Consider the following 18,244-nt stretch of genomic DNA (forward strand, 5'->3'; position numbering starts at 1 on the left):
AATTTATTGGCCATATTTTGTAATACATGATGTGCATATTATAAACATACTCCCCACACCTGTGTTAAAAAAATTCTCTTCGTGAAATGCTTTACAAAACTACAACATAATTTAATAGATTAAATGGGTTTGGATCTTTATGCTATACTAGTACTTTCTCAACAAATAGAAGAAACTTTGATCAAAGGGCGTTAAAATGTGTTCTTATTGGTTTTAAAATGAGGACAAACGGACATGTGATGTTGAATATTCAATGTAGAAAATTATTTGTATTTAGGAATGTAGTCTTCTATGAACATGTTTTTCCATAGCAAATGATTCAAGATACTAGCAACGAAACTAATAGTCCTAACATTCATGGTCAAAGTTTTTTTTTTATTGAATATTGACTTGTTTTGAGTCAGTCATCAAAAACCATTCTTGCACCCTGTGATAATGCTGAAAATAAACGTAATAATAAATGTGAATCAAACATTGAGGTTCTAGAATAAGTTTGTTCTCGTATAGACCAAAACCTTAATAAAGATCATGACACAGAACAAAATTGTGAATTAGATTTGTTAGTCCGAATGAATACTATAATAAAGAGACCATCTGAGTATCTAAAGGATTATCATTCTAATATTAATGTTTCCAATACATCTTTAAAAGTTACATATCCTTTGAATTTTGTTTTTTCTTATAACAATTATGACCTTCTTACACATCTTTTGTTATGCCTCTTTCTTCACATGTTGAGCCAAACACTTATTCTAAAGTTGTGAAACAGAGTTGTGAAACATGTCTGTTGGAAAAAATCTATACAATGTCAGATATTTGCTTTGGAATTAAATCAAACATGGGAGACTGTTCTTCTGCCTAAGAACAAAGCTGCCATAAGTTGCAAATGGGTATTCAAAATAAAATATAAGGCTAATGGGATAGTTGAAAGGTATAAAGCAAGGCTAGTGGCAAATGGCTACACACAAACAAAAGGCATTGAAAACCTTGTTACTTTCTCTCTAGTAGCAAAGATGACCACCATAAGATTGATTATTTCTCTAACTTTTAACAATAATTGGGACTTGACACAATTAGACATAAGCAATGCCTTTTTACATGGAAAGTTGAAGGAAAATATATACATGGTTGCTCTTGCTGGATTGACTTCTATTCAACCAAGACAAGTTTCTAATTAAAAAGGGCTTTATATGGCCTTAAGCAGACCAACAAATAAAAGGATATGGATACAAAAATTTATTATTAAGCCAATGTGTATTTTGTATTTTTTTAATTCTTAGTTGTTCTCTTTGTTCAAATGTTTTACCTTTATTTTTCTTTTATGATTCTAGCATTTATGTGGTGTTTATTTTACATTCTCTCTCTTTAGTTTGGGTATTTGTATATATTCTGACCCTCTGATTTGATCTCAATGAAAAAACATAAGAAATATTCTTTCTCATATTCTTTGTCTTCCTTTTTCTCCTTTGTTCCTCTTTGTTCTTTTTTTATCATATGGTATAAGAGTCATTTAGAGTTTCACCTAGCTAGAGTTTGTTGGCCTTATCAAGCCATCCGTTATTGGGTTTTTCCGGACCACCCATAAACATATAATCTTACGCACGAGTATGAAGGTCTAGGCATGAAGGGTGTGTGTTGGAGTTCTCACTCCGACTAGAGATAAGGACATTTTATAGTTTATTAGTGGGTGCAAAACTTATCTTATAAGTCGGTTTCATAAGGTTGAGTTGGAATTAAAGTTCACTTCTTAATATAGTATCAGAGTTCTGATAAGAGCTTTGGTTGCTACCTTTTGTTGAAGATGATTGATGCCCCTTCAAGATTGTGTTTGATGAAGACTTATATGTAGTGTTTGATGAAGACTTTTATGTACTTTTCATGTATTTTTGCTTTGCTTTAAGTATGTCTTAGTTAGTGCTTAGAGGTAGTCTAAGAGTGGGCTTTTTGCTGAGTAACTCACCTCATAACCACTGGCCATGTGTTAAGAACAAGCATAAGTTTTCTAAAACTGTTTTGCACATGTTTTACACAAAAACACGTTTTACTGCATAAAAATAAATCTGTTCTTTTCTAAATAAACAGATTCATTTTCTTCACTGATGCCTTGGCTAAAGTCTTGTAAAAATTGGATTTTGTGCATCAGGTATTTTGACTAAGTCTTCTTCTTTTCAAAACGACTGAGTTTCAAATAGTTAAACTTCCTCTGTTTTTGTTTTGAAAAATAAATCTGTTCATCTGTAAATGAATAGATTCCTTTTTGCCTCTGGTGCCATATCATACTTAAACGTTTTTCAGTTTTATCTCAGCACCAGAATGGTTGACTAAGTCTCCTCACTTAACAGATTCTCTAACTGCTTTTGAAAATAAATCAGTTTATTTTATTTTCAATCTGTTCATTTTATAACAGCTTTAACTGTTTTTCAAAATTCTGTTATAAGCTGGCTTTCTATAAAATGCAAACCTGTTTTCTGAGTTTAATAACGATTCAAACAGTTTATACATTTGCAAAAAACAAGTTTTGACAGCAGAGAGTTAAGTGTTTTCAAGGATTAGCATTTGTTCTTCAAAGATTTCAAAAATCAAAAAGTGCTTGTTCTTGGTTTGGTTCCAAAAGCTTGGTGTGAGGTGCAGCTACTGTTCTAGCAATCTTGCCTACTGGTTTAAGGCAGATCTTTGTTACCTCAATCAGGTGTAGTCGTTTCACTTCTTATTACTTGTAATAGTTTGGTTGAATCCTCTTCTTGATAGGTGTTCTTGGAGAGTGGATGTGTGTGTATGAGTGCTGAAATAGGTTTTTTCAGCAAGAGTACCTAAGTTCTTGTAGGTTTCAAGAACAGTGGGAAGTGTACTTAATTGTACTGTGTGTTAGTGAATTCCACCTGTTGTTGGTGAAGACTGGATGTAGCTCAGGTTGAGTGAACCAGTATAATTGCTTGTGTTCATTCTCTCTCTCTCTCTCTGCAATTTCGTTTCTGCATAATTGATAAAACAGCAAAGAAATAAATCTGTTCAATTGAAAATAAATCTGTTCTTTCTGGGCACAGTGCATACTGTTCTTGATTTCTGAAAAAGCTGTTTTAATCTGATAAGAACATATAAAATCTGCTAAAAGCCACTGGAACAGATTGACTGTGATAGGTTGCTCAAGAAAACTGTCAACGTCATTAATTGAACCTTAAACAATTGCTTAAAATTAAAACTTGTTGTTCTGTGATTAAGTGTTCTTAATTTCTGGAAAATTGCTTAACATCAAGAAGAACATTCATAGTCTGTTAAAAGCCACTGAAACAGCTTGTTTGCAAAGATCACTCAATTAATTAGCATGCTATCAATTGAACCTTAATCACTTGCTTGAAATTGAAGCTTGCAGTTTTGTGTTTCACTGTTTTTCAAATCTGATATTTGTGTGTGTGCTGCTGGAAATTTTCACTGCATAATCTTGTGATTAATCTTGCTGAATTAAAAGCTTTTCAAACAAAAACAGTGCTGAAATAAATCTGTTCATTTTCACATAAATCGATTTATTTTCTGTAAAACTGGGTTAAACACTGTTTCTGTGAAGAAGTTTTAAAAGGTCAATTCACCCCCCCTCTTGAACTTTGGCACTATTAAACCCAACACCTTTACCCATGGGTGAAGTTGTTGATCCCTCACAAGATTTTTGTTCACTTCACCATGTTAGTTCATATGATAATCCTTTCTTTCTCATTATCGCTATTATTCTATAGGGACCAAACTATCATCATTGGTCTCATTTATTTCAAATGAGCCTCATTTCAAAGAACAATATAGGTTTCATTGATGGAACCACAAAAGTTCTCTTCTCACTCATACTAGCTTATTGTTTCCAGCATGGCAGAAAGCCAATATGTTGATTATTTCCCTATCCATCGCACAAAGCATCTGTATGGACAATGCCTTTGACATATGGAATATTAAAGGAAAGGTTCTCATAATGAGATATGATATGTAATTCTTATTTTCAGGAGATGATGTCTACTTTCAAACAAGATTTTAAAAATGATTACCAGAAAGATGAAGTTTTAAAGTCAGAAGTGCTCAGCAATTTGGTTTTACTATTTTATTTTATTATAATTATAATTACTTTATTATATTGTAATTATTATTATTTTATTATATTGAATATAATTATTATTACTTTATTTTATTATAATTATTATAACTTTATGTTCCATCTTCTATCTGACTAATATTTATACAAAACAAAAGCAAAACTGAAACACAAACTATTTTATCTTATGTTATATTTTATATCTATTTACATGATTTGCTTTAAATAAGAAAAATATGTTCATGAACAATATCTATAAAAATGAAATGAAAGATGGAACATAACATATTTTATTTTATATGTTGTGTTTTACATGTATTTCTTTGTTAGAATCTAATTCAGATTATTAATTACCTAATAATAATCAAACAAAAGGAATATTTAAAATTAATGTTTTAGATTTTATCTTTTACGGTAAACATTTCCCTTGGGTTTAGTGTAATATCCTTATAAATAATAATTATTTTTCGACTGAATGGTTTTATTTACAAATTTTTTTATATTATTATTACTTAATTACAACTTTATTTTATTATAATTATTATTACTTTCTTTTATTTTAAATATTATTACTTTATTTTCTTATAATTATTATTAATTTATTATATTATAATCATTTTCATTTATTTTATTATAATTATTCCTACTTTATTTTATTATACTTATCATTAATTTCTTTTATATACTTACTATTACATTCTTTTTATTACAGTTATTTTATTTTATTTACATTTAAGTTATTTTATTATATTTATTATTACTTTATGTTATTACAATTATTCTTATTTTCTTATATTCTAATTACTATTACTATTTTATTACAATTATTATTACGTTATTATATTATAATTATTATTATTTCCTTATATTCAAAATTATTATTACTTTATTATATTATAATTATTTTTTCTTTATTATATTATAGTTATTATTATTTTATTTATTATAACTATTATTACTTTATTTTCTTATATTTAATATTACTTTATTATATTATACTAATAAATAATTTCTTAAATTATAATTATTATTAATTTCTTATATTACAATTATAATTATTTTAATATATTATATTATAGATATTATTACTTTATTTTATTACTATTTTATGTTTTATCTTCTACTCTTAGAAATAAAAGAAAGAAGAGGAAAAAAAATATTTTATCTTATCTGTTATATTTTATTTGTATTTTCAAGACTTGAATGTAATAAGAAAAATATGTTTTTTTTTATCTATATGAACAATATATATACACTTTAAATAAAAGATGGAACATCAAATATTTTATTTTGTATGCATAGTTTCATACGTATATTTATTGTTTGTTAAAATCTAATTCAAATTATTAAATAAATAATAACAATATGAAAATAAAAAAGTATCTAGAATTAAATTTTTAAAAGTGGTTTTATATGTAACAATAAAGATTTCATTTAGAATTTAAATTTTAGGATTTAGAGTTTTCACTATAAATAGTAGAGCTTTCAATAGACCTATTACATAAAGTTTTTTTTCCTTTCCTCTCTTACTCTACGTTCTTAGAAGTCACCAAAGCATTCATGCTACTTTCTTTGAATTTGTAAAGAATTCGCCAAAACTTTCATACTACTTAACTTGATAACGTGGTAAGTATATCTATATATCTATGGATGTGTATATATATGTGTGTTATATGTATATATATATATATATATATATGTATATATTTATTTATGTATGTGGCATATGTATAAATATATATATATATATATATATTATTGTATCTCTTTATGTATGAATGTGTATATATACTTTATGTATGTTCTTGTTATCTATATGAACAATATCTATACACTTTAAATAAAAGATGGAACATCAAATATTTTATTTTGTATATTTAGTTTCACATGTATATTTATGGTTTGTTAGAATCTAATTCAAATTATTAAATAAATAAAAACAATATGAAAATAAAAAGAATATCTAGAATTAAATTTTTAAAGTGTTTTTTTATGTAATAATAAAGATTTCATTTAGAATTTAAATTTTAAGATTTAAAGTTCTCACTATAAATAGTAGATATTTCAATACACCTATCAACAAATTTTTTTTTTCCTTTCCTCTCTTTCTTTACGTTCTTAGTAGTCATCAAAGCATTCATACTACTTTCTTTGAATTTGTAAACAACTCGCCAAAACTTTCATACTACTTAACTTGATAACGTGGTAAGTATATGTATATATCTATGGATGTGTATAGATATGTGTTATATATATATATATATACATGTATATATTTATTTATGTATGTGGCATATATATAAACATATATGTATATATCTATGTATTGTATCTCTTTATGTATGTATGAATGTGTATATATACTTTATATATGTTCTTGTTATCTATATGAACAATATATATACACTTTAAATGAAAGATGGAACATCAAATATTTTATTTTTTATGTTAGTTTCACATCTATATCTTTGGTTTGTTAGAATCTAATTCAAATTATTAAATAAATAATAACAATATGAAAATAAAAAGAATATCTAGAATTAAATTTTTAAAGTGGTTTTTTCTGTAACAACAAGATTTCATATAGAATTTAAATTTTATGATTTAGAGTTTTCACTATAAATAGTAGAGATTTCAATAGACCTATCACATAAAGTTTTTTTTTCCCTTTCCTCTCTTTCTCTAGGTTCTTAGAAGTCACCAAAGCATTCATACTACTTTCTTTGAATTTGTAAAGAACTCGCCAAAATTTTCATACTACTTAAATTGATAACATGGTAAGTATATGTATATATCGATGGATGTGTATATGTATATATATTTATTTATGTATGTGGAATATATATAAACATATATATATATATATATATATATATATATATCTGTATTGTATCTCTTTATGTATGAATGTGTATATATAGTTTATGTATGTTCTTGTTATCAATATGAACAATATCTATACACTTTAAATAAAAGATGAAACATCAAATATTTTATTTTGTATGTTTAGTTTAACATGTATATTTATGGTTTGTTAGAATCTAATTCAAATTATTAAATAAATAAAAACAATATGAAAATAAAAATAATATCTAGAATTAAATTTTTAAAGTGTTTTTTTCTGTAATAATAAAGATTTCATTTAGAATTTAAATTTTAGGATATAGAGTTCTCAATATAAATAGTAGATCTTTCAATAGACCTATTACATAAAGTTTTTTTTCTATCCTCTCTTTCTCTATGTTCTTAGTAGTCACCAAAACATTCATACAACTTTCTTTGAATTTGTAAACAACTCGCCAAAACTTTCATACTACTTAACTTGATAATGTGGTAAGTATATGTGTATATATTTATGTATATATTTTTGTATTATATATATATATGTATGATTGGTTGATTTTTTTTTTAAAATTTATTTTATTATAATTATAATTATGTTATTTTATTTTATTATAGTATTATTATTTTATTTTGTTATAATTACTATTATTTTTTTATATTATAGTTTTATTATATTTATTTAATTTAATTATAATTATTTCTACTTTTATTTTGCTATAATTATTTTTTTTTATTTTATTATAAATATGCTATAATTTTTATTATTTTCTTCTATTATAATTATTATTATTTTCTATCTTAATATATATATATATATATATATATATATATATATACGAGTAATTGATTTTGCTAAAATTTATTTTCATTATTACATAATTACTACGTCATTTTATTATAATTATATTTTACTATTATTATCTTATAATTATAGTTATTATATTATATTATAATTATAATTATTTTATTTTATTATAATTATATTATATTGTATTATAATTATCACTAATTTATTATATTTATAATCAGTATTACTATATTGTATTATAATTATAATTATTTTATTTTATTATAATTATAATTATTTTATTTTATTATAATTATAATTATTTTATGTTTTATCTTCTCAATAATATCTCTACAAATAAAATAAAAATTGGGACACAAAACACTTTTTCATATGTTATAATTTACTTGTATTTTCATGATTTATTAGAATCTGATTCAAATAAGAAAAATATTTTTTTACTTTTTATATGAAGACATGTATTCAAATAAAAGAAAAGATCGAACATAATTAAATTAATAATAATAATAATCAAATAAAAGATATGTGTAGAATTAAATTTTGAAAATTTATTTTATCTTTAATAATAAAGATTTTCTTAAGGTTTAGGTTTGAAGATTAAGAAATTTATTTGTATAAATAAAGCATATTACAATAGAACTAGAAGTTATAAGGATTTTTTTTTCTTAACTCTTTCTTTCTTTGTTCTTCAGTTCTCAAAACATTGATACTAGTATCTTTTGGCATCTCATAGCGATTGACAACATGATAAGTGCCATCGGAGTCAGGGATATGGATGAAATGAGTGAAGGAAACATTTTTTGGCCTAATATGTGGAGAGTGGCAGTGAGAGAAAATATAGATTCTCATTACTTACTAGATGCTCATGACAATGGGATGGTGTATGGAAGGAGAGCATTTAATGGAGTTCAACATCAACCTATTCATACGGGTTTTCCTAATTCATCTAGTTTGGCTCAAAGGTTTTCAGTTGCTCCGCCTAATGCAAGGCACAATGCATTTGGTATCCCTTTGTTACCGCTCTCTAACCATTTGATTCAAGGTAAAATGTCTCATTTTCTCTTTTTAATTATTTTATTATTTCTATGTTGGAGATCACACATTGGTTAGAGTTAAGGACATTTCATAATATATACGTGGGTGTAAAACTCACCTTATAAACTGATTTTAAAAGATTGAGCTATACTTAAAGTACACTTTTTAAGATTTTGTGATTGGTTCCATCTAGTTCCTTTCAAATGACTGTTGGCCTTGTTCTCCAGCTCCAACTCCTTCATTAGAGATTGCAACAAATGATCCCCAAAGCAATCATGATATAGTAAGAAGCAGAAGCGACTACAGATTTCTCCATCCGCAGTATCAAGCACAACCTACGCAAGAGATGAGAGGAAACTCCATCGACTTTCATCCTCCACTTACACTTCCAACAAATCCTTCAAACACATTTCTCCATCTGCAGTATCAAGCACAGCCTGCGCAAGAGATGAGAGGACACTCGGTCGACTCTCATCCTGCACTTACACTTCCAACAAATCCTTTAAGCACTTCTTCAGTGCACGTGACAACTCCTCCACACTGGAGGAATCTTCCTCCTCAAGCCTTTCTTCAAGATGATGTAATATGTCATTCTCTCTACTTTTGGTACTTCACATTCCTTTGGATTTCATCTAATTAAAACCCTAGTTTAATTGGGATTTTCTTTTGCAGGTTGTTCCTTGGTTGAGTGACGATGATAGTGATATGCACTTGGACATTGATGACATGTCATATGAGGTATTTTCTTATGAATGTGGATTGGCTATGAGGTCTTATGAAAAATTTAATTTGCTAACTCTTCAAAATTGGACAACAGGAGCTTCTTGAATTAGGTGAACGGATTGGCAACGTAGGCACAAGTTTGTTGGATGAAATTATTGCAAGGCAAATAAAGACAAAAACTTATCTACTTCCTAATAACTCGGGAGAGGTAGCTGTTGAGGAACAAGAAATTGATCTTTGCATAATATGTCAGGTATCAAGTGTTAACATTTCTCTTTCTTCTATTAATTGGAATACTTGTGCATGATTTCACAGGATGAATATAAGAACAAGCAGGAAATCGGAATTCTTCAATGTGGACATGGATATCACGTAGATTGTATAAGGACATGGTTACACGAGAAAAATGTTTGTCCCTTATGCAAATCAGAAGCATTGACTCTTGGATAGAACTAGTTCATATAGTTAACATTTTCCAATTCATTTATTTGTTGACATTACAACATTTATCAAGTTGTATAGATGTTTATATGTTAGCATTCTATTTTTTCGTTAACGTATGTATGATTGAATGTCCTATTTCAAAGTATATAAAACTTTCTTTTTGTTTGTTATTCACAATATTTTTGTCTTTTCATATGTAGTGACCAATGGTTCATCTTACCTTCACGTGATAAATAAAATTATAAACAAACTCGTTCACATCCAAACTCATTAAGTATACTTTATTCTAGCATAAAGAGAAAATGTAAAATTGTGAAATTAATTAAAATTTTAATCGCACACCATATTTTATATTGCGAAATATTTTGGTCTCAAATTGAGTAATAATTTTGTAGGTTATACTTATTAGATGAATTTGGGTTGAACTTTCACTCTTTTTTTTTTCCTCTAAAATCTTTTGGGAACTTTTTCCACATGTTTATTATTAACTAGTAATTTTATATTATATAAAATAAATATTTATTGAAAGTGAGATATGTGATTAAGAATATTAAGTATACAAAATAACAATTGGTAGTTTAAGATATGTTTGATTTGTTTTTTACTAATTCATGGAGTTAATTTAAAATGGACATATAGAAGAGGGAGAATATTTAAAATGTTTAACTAATGAAGTGATTAAAGTGAGTCTTATTTTTTAAGGTGTACATTCAGAGTTATGATCATAAATACTAGTAACATTTTAGCTAAATTTTTAGAAACTAGATTCTGTTGGTTTTCTTAGTACATAGGAGAATAAATATATGAAATGGTTATATGATAAGGTTAAGAAAAAACCTTCTTTAAGATTAATAATTACTATGTATAACGTATTGAGAACAAGTTTTACTTATGAATTACCACTTTGTTTATTTGGAGAGTTAAAAGTAGATTCTTGATTTAGAGTATTTAGAGATAAAGTGAATGAAAAGTTAGGTGGTTTAATTTAATGGATAGATAGTGAATTTGAGTTACACAATTAATATTGATTTGGTTGAATTAATGAAGGTTTGATAAATTATTTTTTCGTATAATTGTCTTTCGGTCAATTTTTTTTTAAATATACACATTTTTTTGATAAAAAAAATATTAGCTAAAAAAATGAAAATAAATAATATTTTTAAAAAATATTTACTAATTGATAGTAATATTAATAAAAAAGAAATAAGCGAAAGTCAAATAAATAGAATTACTTTAAAACCAAATTTTGGACATAGGAAAAAAATCACAATTCTTAATAAGGATGTCGAATGAAATGAAATAGATGAAACAATAAATAAACAAGTCATAGTTAAATATATACATATGTGTGTTGAGTCCAAACAAAAAAGTGTAAAAATGAATTGTTTTACTCTCTTGAAACTTTTCATATCTTTGCTCAAAGTAGAAAATTGATTATCAACTCATTGGAATCCATTGTGTATAATAATTGAGAGATTCTAAAATCCTTGTTGTTAGTCATGAATACCATTCAATATTTGACTAAGCATGTTATCAAATGTGAGTGATTGAGCTTGGGCTTTTTTTGCTCTTCCATTGTCATCTTGGCAAAGGAAGATGATGATTGTGTTGTTTTGTCGTCTAAGACATTTGAATACGCGTTCCACATAACGTCTATTTCTATTTATTCGTCTTTTCACTGCACAAATAATGATAACAACAATAAATGTTAATATTAATGATAAGGTTTTGGATGTTAAAACAATAACTATATCAATATACCTTGTTTAAAATTAACTATATCAATATACCTTGTTTAAAATTATTTATCAAAGGATATGGATACAGGGGATAGAAATTAGTAAGGAAAGAGGATAGCTTAGCAAACCACTGTTTGCTGGCTTGTTTTAAACCATATAGGGACCTTGTAAGTCTAGAAATTTAGTTTTGTGTTTGAGTTATTATCCCTAGAGGCTATATCATATATACTTCTTCATTAAGGTCTCCATGTAAGAAGGCATTGTTAACATCTAAGTGAAGTAAATGTCAATTTTTAATTAGAAAAATGGTTAAAAAAAGGTCTAACATTAGTATGTTTAGTAATAGGAGAAAAAGTACCTAAATAGTCAATCCATTCAAGTTGAATATAACCCTTTGCACAAGCCTAGGGTTATGTCCTCAATAGTTCCATCCGTTATGTGTTTGATCTTGTAAACCCATTTTTATCCAATGAGTGTTTTTCTAGACGGTATATCAGTAAGATACCAGGTGTGATTTTTTTTGTAGAGCTGTGATCTCCTTATTCATAACATCAATCCACTTTGAGTGTCTACATTCTTGTTCAAAAGATTGTGGTTTACTATTCGATGATATAGCCCGAGTGTAATTTAAATGTTATTCAGTCAAATGTTTATATGATAAAACTCATGATAAAAGATATAGGGTTTTTTAAAAATATTTTTACCATATTCACCTTTTATGAAATTCTTAACCTAGTTACGATAGTCCTTTAGGAATGAAAGTATTCTCCTTTACCTAGTGGATCTCTTAAGATCAGTACTTGCGGTTTTGTCAAGACTTTCTTCTTGAATCTCACTGTCTTGATTGTATGCCTCTTGTTCATTATTACCAGTGTCTTCTCTGTTGTTTTCCTGATTCTTATTGACAAAATTATTTATTCTTTTATCAGTGTCAACAAATATGATATTGTCATTGTCTAAATATTCTAGTTAAAAATCATAATTGTTTTCAGTATTATGGCCATGGTTATTATCAGAAATATCATCAGAATTTTTATAAGGGAAGATATTTTCATAAAAAATAACATTTCGGTTTATAAATATTTCCCTATTTTTAGTAAACAGAAAAATATACGCTTTTATTCCCAATTTATATCTAACAAAAATACACTTTATAGATCTAGGTTCAAGTTTGTTACGATTATTTTCAAGGCTGGAAGCAAACCAGAGAGATCCAAAGGTTTTTAAATTGAGATAAGTAAGAGATATTACATACAAAAGTTCATAAGGAGAATTTTTAAGTAATTGGAAAGGAATAAGTAGGAGCAACACTAGTGCAGGTAAAAAAAAAATATTGTATGCTTTATTTCTATTATTTCAAGTTATGTTATAATGAATAGGAAAACCCCTTTATATAGGGTTTGAAAAATCAAATTAAACTAACTACAGAAAATGTGAGATACATGTGATAACTAGTATCTCAACACTGTAATTTCTTCCAACATGACAACACACATTGGTAATAAATTTCTTTCTTCCTTCAAATATTAGATTCTTGATAGTGGTGCTACCCACCACATTTATTCATCCTTAAATCATTTAACTTCATATCATCAAAGTAATCCTATTTGTGTCAAACTACCAAATGGAAATCAAGTCGTTGTCAATTATTATGGAAGTGTTTTTCTCAAATCAAAATCATGTCTTAGACAATGTTTTGTATATTCCTTGCTTCACTTTTAATCTTCTTTCAGTAGCAAAATTGATTGATAATTTATCTTATGTTCTTACCTTTGACTCTAACAATTGTCACATTAAGGATAATAACTCCTTAAAGATTATTGGTTTAGCTAAGATTCAAGATAGGCTATATATACTTCCATTCTATCATCAACTTCAAATCCAACCCACCAAATCTACACACACTATCATTATTGTTAATGTCAGTTCAAGTGATCTAGAAACCCTTTGGCATTTTCGATTAGGGTATTGGTGTTATCAAGAATAAATTTTCTTTTGTTAAATATTATAAATTTGTTATTTGTGATATTTGTAATTTTGGAAGGAAAAAATATCATTTCCTATTAGTACATCTAAATCTAAAAAATGTTTTGATTTCATTCATGTAGATCTATGGGGACCATACTTTATACCATTAATTCATCGTCATAAATATTTCCTGACCATAGTTGACGAGTATTAGAGGTAGATATGGATTTTTCTTTTAAAACAAAAAATATGATGTTGTCAATGTTGTTCAAGAGTGATAAAAGGCTTTGAAGAATTCAAATCCAAGTGTTTGATGCAAGGCTAGAGTTGCTGCTGTGTTTAGGATAGGATCTGGGTAGTTTATTTGTATAATCCACTCTTTGTTGAATCTAAAGCTAAAGTGTTTTCAAATCTTTTAAGATTAAAGTGTTTTCAAATCTTTTAAGATTAATGTGTTTTTCAAACTAAGTGAAAAACAACCTGTTGTTTTGTCGAAACAACCGATTGTTTTACTCTTAGGTGTTTTTGAAAAAGGTTGAAAACTGTTTTGGTTGGTTGACTTGCTGTCAAACCAAAACAATCGATTGTTTGTTTGAAAATTCTAACAGAATTTTGTTTTGTTAGTTGAGTGTGATTTAAATGATTTTCAACTAAATACGCTCCTGTATTAAATGCTTTGACCAATCTCTGAAAGCTATAAATAGTTTGTTTGTGTTTTATAACAAACAAGAAAAATAGATTTGAGTTTTTCAGTTGTGAGAGATTGCTTTCAAGTTTTGAACATTCATTTTTCAGCTTTGGTTTTTTCAAGAGAGAGTGGAATAAGATTACATCTATATTGATTTCAGTTTGTTCTGTAAACAAGTGTAATTCTTTCTGAATTCTTTGTAATTTTTGGTGTTGTAGCCAAGGAGTGTTGTGTGCTCTTGAAGTTGTCAAGATCAACATTCTTGGTGTGTGCTGTGCCAAAGGAAGTGTGTTTCTTTTAGAGTTTCAAGGTCACTTCTTTGGTGGTTTTGTGTGTAATCTGTATTGATTCCTTAGTGGATTGCCCAGTGGCTTCTGGGGATTGGATGTAGCTCTTGGTTTAAGAGTGAACCAGTATAAACTGTTTGTGTATCTCTTTCTTTCCTTAAACTCATTTAAATTCAGTTGTTATTGCTTTGTTGGTATAAACAACTGATTGTTTTTCTGGTGCTTTGCTGTTTTATGCTTTATATCTTGGCTAACTGAATTTCTGATTGAGTTTCATACAAAGGATTTTGTTCTAGCTGAAAAGGTTTTCGAAAACCCCTTTTAAACAATTCACCCGCCCCTCTCGTTTAAGGCCATATATTCTAACAGTTGGCATCAAGAGCTTGGTACTTGAAAAATACTCAAGTTTGATCTTAAAATCTTTTTTAATGGGTGAAAAAATACCTTTTGAAGAGGGTGCTTCAATTAACAGACCACCTCTGTTCTGTGGTTTGAATTATCAATTCTGGAAAGTTAGAATGAAAATCTTTGTTGAATCTCTTGATAAAGAAATTTGGGATGCAATTGAAAATGGCCCTTTTATTCCTAAATTTGAAAAGGATGGATCTTCTATTGAAAAAGATTGGTCCCAATGGACTGATGCTGAAAATAAAAAGGCCAAGTTTGATTGTATTGCCAAGAATATCATAACATCTGCTTTGAATTCGGATGAATTTTTCAGGATATCACAATGTTCATCGGCCAAGGAGATGTGGGACACTTTGGAAGTCACCCATGAAGGAACAAATGATGTGAAGAGAGCAAGGAAACATACTCTAATACAAGAGTATTAGATGTTCAGAATGCATAAGGGAGAATCTATTGCTGAAGTGGAAAAGAGGTTCATTCACATCATCAACCATCTAATAAGCCTTGGGAAAACCTTTGATAAAGAAGAACTAAACATCAAGATTCTCAAGTGCCTTGATAGATCTTGGCAACCTAAGGTCACAACAATTTCTGAATCAAAAGATTTGACATCCTTGACAATGGCTTCATTGTTTGGTAAGCTTAGAGAACATGAGTTAGAAATGAATAGACTCAATGTTCAAGAAAGTGAAGAAAAGCATGTGAGAAGCAATGCCTTGAAAGCTGCCAAGCACAAAAGCAAACAAGATTCAAGTGATGAAAGCGAGGAAGAAAACCTTAGCTTGTTGTCCAAAAAGTTTAGTAGATTCTCGAAGAGAAATCACAACAAAGAAGCCAACAAAGAAATGTATGGCAACAAGAAAACTAGTGATTTCAATTCTAACAATTATGCTTATTTTGGTTGTGGTGAACAAGGGCATATAAAAGGTGATTGCCCAAATAAAGAAAACAATGAAAAGAAATCAAGCTACAAGGAGAAGAAGGGAAAATCAAGAAGAGCATATATTGCTTGGGATAAAAATGATGTCTCCTCATCAAGCTCCTCATCAAGTGAAGATGAAAAGGCAAACATATGCTTAATTGCAGAAGGAGATGATGGGTCAAGCAGTTCAAGCAAGGGATACTGAAGAAACATGAAGCTCTGAGTCATCTGATCAGGTTCTTTGATGAAAAGGATTGAGACTAGAACTGAATTAAGGGTGTGTACCAGTCCCAGCTTTTTCAAAAAAGGACAAAAGAAGCATTCTTGATCACAAACATTGACTCATTAAAAAGACTTCATAAAAGGATAAGACCTTCCTTATCTTTGCCTTTTTAATTACTGATTCATGATTAATTTCATCTTGTTTGAGCAATTATATATGTTTTGAACCTTTCTCGGTCTATGCTAGAAAATCACATTATGTTAAACTGTTGCAGAAAAACAACCGATTGTTTCCTCGAAACAACCGATTGTTTCTTCTCTGACAGCACTGTAAAGAATTGAATTAATTTCTCTATACATTCTGTCTGTTGCAGATCTCAATAATGAAAGGATCTTGAGTCAATAAAGCAGTCTTGAAAGCCTGATTTGGTTATGGAGGAAGTTACAAGATGTCATAAAGGAATATATTCCATATCTTGGAAATTCAAGAGCCTTTATGTCTAGTCAAAGGTCACATGTGCTGACCATGTGCTTTTCTTCTCCTTTCTGATGTTCTCTATGCAGAGCTTGGACCAGATTCTTGTCTTGAAGACTGAAATCCACAATCACCAAAGGATTAAAGAAGGTCTCTGATTTGCTATAAAATCTGTAGCATTTGTTTTCCTTCACAAAAACAACCAATTGGGTCATCTCTTGCAACATCTCTTTCTCTCATTGTGTGTGTGCCTTTGTCTCATTCCGCTGTCATGGATTCCACTCCACTTACATCCAAGAGGATCAAAATAAGGGTTGTAAGGTCAGGAGGAAGGCTTGAAGACTGGTTTTCAGGGGATAATGAATTAATTGAGAGGTATCGCTTTTAGACAAGTACAAAAGTGATCAACAATCGAAAATTTGTCTCCTTTGATTGGTTGAAAAGCCAAAAGCTGGACAACGTGAGAAGACTTTTCAAGGATCAGCTGCTGAAGAGATTCTTGGAGATGAAGGGAAACATTTATCCAGATTTAATTCGGGTGTTCTACAAGGGGATGAGATTCCCTTAATGTTTTCTTTTAAAAGATACATGGTGGATAGACTTGATATCTCCATGATCTTTGTGTTACAAATTTCCAGAACATTGACAACAAATTCCAGAGCATGGACACTCGCTTTCAGACCTTGGATGAACAAATTGAAGCTGTTCAGAACCAGATCTTTGAGCTACAATATGGCAAGGATGACTGAAGAAAAACAATCGGTTGAATGTTCGAAACAATCGATTGTTTTTACTCCGTAGAAGTTTTATTGCTCTTTCCTTTTATATTCTGTTTTATCTGGAACATTGTATTATCTCTTCCTGTAGTCAATTTGTGAAGACAAATAGGGGGAGAATTTTGTGTTGTGTTGTCTAAAACTCTACAAACTCTATCTGTTTGAGTGATTTTTTATTTCTGCTGCTATTAATGCTTTATGGTTTGCCTTTTTGGCTAGCTTTTTTCTGCTGTAATGATTATGCAGAAAACAAGCTATATGTGCTATTCTAACATGTTGTTATAGATGTTGTGTATTGCTGAAACTTTGTTTTGCAGGAACTGCTTCAGATTCAAACAAGTCCAACACAAGCACCCAGGGATTTGTTCTCATCAAATATGGGGAGATTGTTGATCAAGAGTGATCACTGGCTTTGAAGAATTCAAATCCAAGTGTTTGGTGCAAGGCTGGATGTGTTTAGAATAGGATCTGGGTAGTTTATTTGTGTAATCCACTCTTTGTTGAATCTAAAGCTAAAGTGTTTTCAAATCTTTTAAGATTAAAGTGTTTTTCAAACTAAGTGAAAAACAACCTGTTGTTTTGTCGAAACAACCGATTGTTTTACTCTTAGGTGGTTTTGAAAAAGGTTTAAAACTGTTTGTTGGTTGACTTGCTGTCAATCCAAAACAATCGATTGTTTCGTGATTTCAATCAATTGTTTGTTTGAAAATCCTAACAAAATTTTGTTTTGTTAGTTGAGTGTGCTTTGAATGATTTTCAACTAAATACGCTCCTGTATTAAATGCTTTGACCAATCTTTGAAAGCTATAAATAGTTTGTTTATGTTTTATAAC

At 28.4% G+C, this 18,244-nt stretch overlaps 1 protein-coding gene across 1 annotated transcript; it reads left to right on the forward strand.

Moving 5' to 3' along the window:
• Window positions 1–8,468: 8,468 nt before the first annotated feature.
• On the forward strand, window positions 8,469–9,932 carry LOC137808158 (uncharacterized). The gene is made up of 5 exons (XM_068609127.2): window positions 8,469–8,766; window positions 8,987–9,339; window positions 9,432–9,497; window positions 9,577–9,735; window positions 9,798–9,932. The coding sequence occupies exons 1-5, from the start codon at window positions 8,469–8,471 to the stop codon at window positions 9,930–9,932; spliced, it is 1,011 nt and encodes a 336-aa protein (XP_068465228.1).
• The last annotated feature ends 8,312 nt before the right edge of the window (window positions 9,933–18,244 follow it).

This window comes from Phaseolus vulgaris, chromosome 11, assembly GCF_051622355.1.
Source record: "Phaseolus vulgaris cultivar YP4 chromosome 11, ASM5162235v1, whole genome shotgun sequence".
Taxonomy (NCBI): Eukaryota; Viridiplantae; Streptophyta; class Magnoliopsida; order Fabales; family Fabaceae; genus Phaseolus; species Phaseolus vulgaris.